Source organism: Salvelinus sp. IW2-2015, unplaced genomic scaffold (genome assembly GCF_002910315.2).
Source record: "Salvelinus sp. IW2-2015 unplaced genomic scaffold, ASM291031v2 Un_scaffold2541, whole genome shotgun sequence".
In the NCBI taxonomy this organism is placed as follows: Eukaryota; Metazoa; Chordata; class Actinopteri; order Salmoniformes; family Salmonidae; genus Salvelinus; species Salvelinus sp. IW2-2015.
In genome coordinates, this window is record NW_019943854.1 from 68043 (window position 1) to 75001 (window position 6959).

Below are 6959 nucleotides of genomic sequence, written 5' to 3' on the forward strand. Positions count from 1 at the left end.
GACTTGATCAGGGTTATAGAGCCACGCCCACCTCACCAGGAACGATCAGGTATAGAGCACCGCCACCTCACCAGGATGATCAGGTATGAGCCACGCCCACCTCACCAGGACAGATCAGGTATAGAGCCACGCCCACCTCACCAGGCTGATCAGGTATAGAGCCACGCCCACCTCACCAGGACTGATCAGGTATAGAGCCACGCCCACCTCACCAGGACTGATAGTATAGAGCCACGCCCACCTCACCCAGGACTGATCAGGTATAGAGCCACGCCCACCTCACAGGATGATCAGGTATAGAGCCACGCCACTCACAGGACATGATCAGGTATAGAGCCACGCCACTCACCAGGACTGATCAGGTATAGAGCCACGGCCCACCTCACCAGGACTGATCAGGTATAGAGCACGCCACCTCACCAGGACTGATCAGGTAAAGAGCCAGCCACCTCACCAGGACTGATCAGGTATAGAGCCACGCCCACTCACCAGGACTGATCAGGTATAGAGCCACGCCCACCTCACCAAGCCTGATCAGGTCATAGAGCCACGCCACCTCACCAGGACTGATCAGGTATAGGCCACGCCCACTCTACCAGAACTGATCAGGTATAGAGCCACGCCCACTCACCAGGACTGATCAGGTATAGAGCCACGCCACCTCACCAGAACTGATCAGGTATAGAGCCACGCCCACCTCACCAGAACTGATCAGGTATAAGAGCCACGCCCACCTACCAGGACGATCAGGTAATAGAGCCACGCCCACCTCACCAGAACTGATCAGGTATAGAGCCACGCCCACTCCACCAGAACATCAGGTATAGAGCCACGCCACCTCACCAGGACTGATCAGGTATAGAGCCACGCCCACCTCACCAGAATGATCAGGTATAGAGCCACGCCCAACCTCACCAAACTGATCAGGTATAAAGCCCGCCACCTCACCAGAACTGATCAGGTATAAAGCCACGCCCACTCACCAGACGATCAGTATAGAGCACGCCCACCTCACCAGAACTGATCAGGTATAGAGCCACGCCCAACTCACCAGGACTGATCAGGTATAGAGCCACGCCCACCGTCACCAGGACTGATCAGGTATAGGAGCCACCGCCACCTCACCAGAACTGATCAGTGTATAGAGCCACGCCCACCCTCACCAGGACAGATCAGGTATAGAGCACGCCCACCTCACCAGAACTGATCAGGTATAGGCCACGCCCACTCACCAGACTGGTCAGGAAAGCCACGCCCACCCACCAGACTGATCAGGTATAAAGCCACCCATCCTCACCGAGAACTGATCAGGTATAGAGCCACGCCCACTCACCAGAACTGATCAGGTATAGAGCCACGCCCCACTCACGCAGGACTGATCAGGTATAGAGCCACGCCCACCTCACCAGGAACCAGATCAGGTATAGAGCCACGCCCACTCACCAGGATGATCAGGTATAGAGCCACGCCCACCTCACACAGGACTGGATTCAGGTTGAGCCAGCCACGCTCACGCAGGACTGATCAGGTATAGGCACGCCACCTCACCAGACGTCAGTATAGGCCACGCCACCCACCGAACTGATCAGGTATAGAGCCACGCCCACCTCACGAGGACTGATCAGGTATAGAGCCACGCCACCTCAGCAGGATAGGATTAGGGAGGGGGGGAGCCTGCAGCGGATAGGATTAGGGAGGTGGGGGAGACCTCAGCAGGACCAGGATTGGGAGGTGGGGGAGACCTCAGCAGGACAGGATTAGAGGAGGTGGGGAGACCTCAGCAGGACAGGATTAGAGAGGTGGGGGACTCAGCAGGAAGGATTAGAGAGGTGGGGGGGACTTCACCGAGTAGGGTGGGACAGTAGGGACGTGTAAATAAATCAAGTCCATGTCAGTAGAGGGAAGTGGGAGGGTCTAGGGCAGACAGGTGTCAAACTCATTCCACAGAGGGCCGAGAGTCTGCAGGTTTTTGCTTCTCCCTTGTAACTTATTGTTGAATTAAGATCACTAATTAGTAGGAACTCCCCACCGCTGGTTGTTTAGGGCTTCATTGAATGGAAAAAACAAAAACCTGCAGACAGTAGGCCCTCCAAATGAATGAGTTTGACACCCCTGGCTCAAGGGGATTGGTGTAGTGTTTTCAGTTTCCTCTGGAGTCTGAGATTCCAGTCTTAGGCGTGTTCCATGGTTTTGCGTCGGTAATACCAAAAGTTGTCCCGTTATATATCAAACAGGAGCTATACTCTGGTGTGTGTGGAGGCTTAGTGGAAAGCTTTTTGTCTATATTGAATGACGTTGCAGTTCTTTCCCTCCGTCAGTGGAATGACACTAACCACGTTCTGTCTCGGGCCGCTGCATTTGTCAGGCGTCTGGATTGTACCAAACACATTCCATATTCATTATCTAGGGTCGCATGTTGCTGTCACTCACACAAGTTCTGCTCTCTCTCTCACTGATCAGGTATAGAGCCACGCCCACCTCACCAGAACAGATCAGGTATAGAGCCACGCCCACCTCACCAGAACTGATCAGGTATAAAGCCACGCCCACCTCACCAGGACTGATCAGGTATAGAGCCACGCCCACCTCACCAGGACAGATCAGGTATAGAGCCACGCCCACCTCACCAGGACAGGATTAGGGAGGTGGGGGAGACCTCAGCAGGACAGGATTAGAGAGGTGGGGGGGACAGTAGCGGGACGTGTAAATAAATCAAGTCCATGTCAGTAGAGGGAAGTGGGAGGGTCTAGGGCACAGGTGTCAAACTCATTCCACAGAGGGCCGAGAGTCTGCAGGTTTTTGCTTCTCCCTTGTACTTAATTGATGAATTAAGATCACTAATTAGTAAGGAACTCCCCACCGCTGGTTGTTTAGGGCTTCATTGAATGGAAAAAACAAAAACMTGCAGACAGTAGGCCCTCCAATGAATGAGTTTGACACCCCTGGTCTAGGGGATTGGTGTTAGTGTTTCATCGTTTCCTCGTGGAGTCTGAGATTCCAGTCTTAGCCGTGTTTCCATGGTTTGCAGTCGGTAATACCAAAGTTGTCCCGTTATATCAAACAGGAGCTATACTCTGGTGTGTGTGTGAGGCTTAGTGGAAAGCTTTTTGTCTATATTGAATGACGTTGCAGTTCTTTTTCCCTCCGTCAGTGGAATGTCACGAATGACACTAACACACGTTCTGTCTCGGGCCGCTGCATTTGTCAGGCGTCTGGATTGTACCAAACACATTCCATATTCATTATCTAGGGTCCATGTTGCTGTCACTCACACAAGTCCTGCTCTCTCTCTCTCTCTCTCTCTCGCACTCTCTCCAAGGGGCTTTTATTGGCATGGGAAACATGTGTTTACATTGCCAAAGCAAGTGAAATAAACATTAAAAAATGAACAGTAGGCCTCTCCGAGGGGTGCAGCGTCACTACAGCCTGCGGTTCGATCCCAGGCTGTCGTCATTACCAGCCGTGAACGGAAGTCCCATAGGGACAAATTGGCCCAGCGTCGTTAGGGAAGGGTTTGGCCGCGGGGGCTTTACTTGGCTCATCGCGCTCTAGCGACTCCTTGTGGTGGGCCGGGCGCCTGCAGGCTGACTTCGGTTGTCAGTTGAGCTGTGTTTTTTTTTTCTCCTTTATTTAACCAGGTAGGCCAGTTGAGAACAAGTTCTCATTTACAACTGCGACCTGGCCAAGATAAAGTAAAACAGTGCGAAAAAAACAACACCGAGTTACACATGGAGTAAAACAAACATACAGTCAATAACACAATAGAAAAATCTATGAGCAGTGTGTGCAAATGTAGAAGTTTAGGGAGGTAAGGCAATAAATAGGCCATAGAGGTGAAATAATTACAATTTAGCGTTAACACTGGCGTGTAAGATGTGCAGATGATGATATGCAAGTAGAGATACTGGGGTGTAAAAGAGCAGCAAAAAATAATAGCTATATGGAGATGAGGTAATTGGGTGTGCTTAAAGTTAGAGAGGGAGATGTGAGTCTCCAGCTTCAGTGATTTTGGCAATTTGTTCCAGTCATTGGCAGCAGAGAACTGGAGGGAAAGGTGGCCCAAGGAGGTGTTGGCTTTGGGGATGACCAGTGAAATGTACCTGCTGGAGTTTCATCCGACACATTGGTGTAGCTGGCTTCCGGGTCAAGCGGGCGGGTGTTAAAAAGCACGGTTTGGCTCTCCAGAGCCTGTAGGGGAGTTGCAGCAATGAGACGAGACCGTAATCATGAAATTGGGGAGAAAAAGGGGCTACATTTATTTTATAAATATGAAACAGTAAACATTACACTCAAATTCCAAATACATTTTATTTCAATTGACGGATTAGAAGGCCCTTGCTTTATGGCGCTGATGTTTAGTCCGAGGTATGTATAGTTGTTTGTGTGCTCTAGGACAACGGTGTCTAGATGGAATTTGTATATTTGTTGTCCCGGCAACTGGACCCTTTTTTTGGAACACCGTTATTTTTGTCTTTCTGAGATTTCAGGGCCCAAGTCTGACAATCTCTTTCTGTCTCTCTCCCTTTTTCTCCATCTTTCATTCTCTGAAATCTCTCTAGGTACCTGGTGAACCTGGGCTGTATCAAGCCTCTGTGTGACCTGTTGACAGTGATGGACAGTAAGATAGTCCAGGTGGCTCTGAACGGTCTGGAGAACATTCTGCGACTGGGAGACCAAGAGGCCAAGCAGGATGCAGGACCCAGYGGMACYGGCATCAACCCCTACTGCTCTCTCATAGAGGAGGCCTATGGTATGTACATACAAACATCAACCCCTACTGCTCTCTCATAGAGGAGGCCTATGGTAATGTACATACAAACATCACCCCTGGGGAGGCCTATAGTATGTACAGTGCATTTGGGAAAGTATTCAGACCCCTTTTCCCCACATTTTGTTAGAGTTACAGGCAGTCTGTGGAAAAAAAAAAAAAAACATTCAATCTACACAACATACCCAATAATGACAACAGGTTTTAAAAAACCGGAAATATCACAGTTACATAAGTGCAGACCCTTTATCAAAGTACTTTGTTGAAGCACCTTTTGGCAAGCGATTACAGCCTGAGTCTTCTGGTATGAAACCACAAGCTTGGCACACCTGTATTTGGGTAGTTTCTCCCATTTCTTCTCTGCAATCCTCTCAGCTCTGTCAGATGGGGAGTGTCGCTGCACAGCTAATTTTCAGGTTCTCTCGAGATGTACCGATCGGGTTCAAGTTCCGGGCTTCATGGCTAGGAGCATTCAGAGAGCTTGTCCGCAGAACCACTCCTGCGTTGTCTTGGCTGTGTGCTTATGGTCTTGTCCTGTTGGAAGGGTGAACCTTCGCCCCAGCTGAGGCTTTAGCCCTTGGAGCAGGTTTTCATCAAGGATCTCTCTCGTACTTTGTCCGTTCATTTTCCCTCGATCCTGGACTAGTTCCCAGTCCCTGCCGCTGGAAAACATCCCACAGCATGATGCTGCACCACATGCTTCACAGTGGGATGGTGCCAGGTTCCTCCAGATGTGACGCTTGCGTTCAGGCCCAAAGAGTTCAATCTTGGTTTCATCAGACCAGAGAATCTTGTTTCTCATGGTCTGAGAGTCCTTTAGGTGCCTTTTGGAAAATCAAAGCCGGCTGTCATGTGCCTTTTACTGAGGAGTGGCTTCCGTCTGGCCACTCTACATAAAGGCCTGATTGGTGAGGCTGCAGAGATGGCTGTCCATCTGGAAGGTTTTTCCATCTCCAGAGGAACTCTGGAACGCTGTCAAGAGTGACCATAGGGTTCTTGGTCACCTCCCTGACCAAGGCCTTCTCCCCGATTGCTCAGTTTAAGAATGATGGGGCCAATGTGTTCTTGGGGACCTTCAATGCTGCAGAAATGTTTTGTATCCCTTCCCAGATCTGTGCTTCTACACAATCCTGCTCGTAGCTCTACGGACAAGTCCTTCGACTCATGGCTTGGTTTTTGCTCTGCATGCACTGTAACTGTGGGACCTTATATAGACAGGTGTGTGCCTTTCCAAATCATGTCCAATCAATTGAATTTACCACAGGTGGAGTCCAATCAAGTTGTCGAAACATCTCCAAGGCTGGGTTCTAACTGCATCTTGCCTACGCCGTTCTTTGTACCACCACTGCATTCATATATATCTTTATTACATATTCTTTATTCCCTTTACACTTGTGTGTTGTATTAATGGTAAAGTAGTTGTGAAATTGTTAGTTGTTAGATTACTTGCTTGGTTATGTACTTGCATTGTCGGAAACTAGGAAGCACAAGCATTTGCTAGCACTCGCGATAACATCTGCTAACCATGTGTATAGTGACAAATACAATTTTGATTTGATCAATGGAAACGGAATTGACCTGAGCTCAAATTTGCGAGGCTCATAGCAACAGGCTCTGAATACTTCTTGTCAAATACGCTGTATAATACAACAGACCACTACTGGTTCTGAGGTAGCATGTGTCTATACTGATGATTGTGTTTGATACAATGTCACAACCCACACAGCACACACACACACACAATGACACACACACACACACACACACACACACACACACACACACACACACACACACACAAACGCACTTCCGCATACATACAATTGCACAATCTACCGTGGTGTATGAATAAATAAACTCTCCTCCTGTCTCCAGGTCTGGATAAGATCGAGTTTCTTCAGAGTCATGAGAACCAAGAGATCTACCAGAAGGCCTTTGATCTGATAGAGCACTACTTTGGAGTGGAGGAGGAGGACCAGAGYCTGGCTCCTCAGGTGGACCAGGCCAACCAGCAGTTCCTCTTCCCCCAGCAGGAGGCACCCATGGAGGGCTTCCAGCTATAACATCCTCCCTTCCCTTTGGTTCATCCAAAACATCACTCATATACCCATGGATCCCATTGGAAGGCTTTCAGTTAACTTCTTCCCCCATATCCCCTACCAATGGGAGAGTTCTGAGGTAAATTAGGGTC

At 49.4% G+C, this 6959-nt stretch overlaps 1 protein-coding gene across 1 annotated transcript in view; it reads left to right on the forward strand.

The window, feature by feature from the left end:
• Positions 1-6953, forward strand: part of LOC112074237 (importin subunit alpha-7) — a 35284-nt gene extending 28331 nt beyond the window's left edge. The window contains exons 9-10 of the mRNA XM_070440438.1: positions 4560-4750; positions 6644-6953. Of these exons, the coding sequence (XP_070296539.1) occupies positions 4560-4750; positions 6644-6831 (379 nt within the window). The 3' untranslated portion in view covers positions 6832-6953. The remainder of the gene's footprint in view (positions 1-4559; positions 4751-6643) is intronic.
• Positions 6954-6959: the final 6 nt, after the last annotated feature.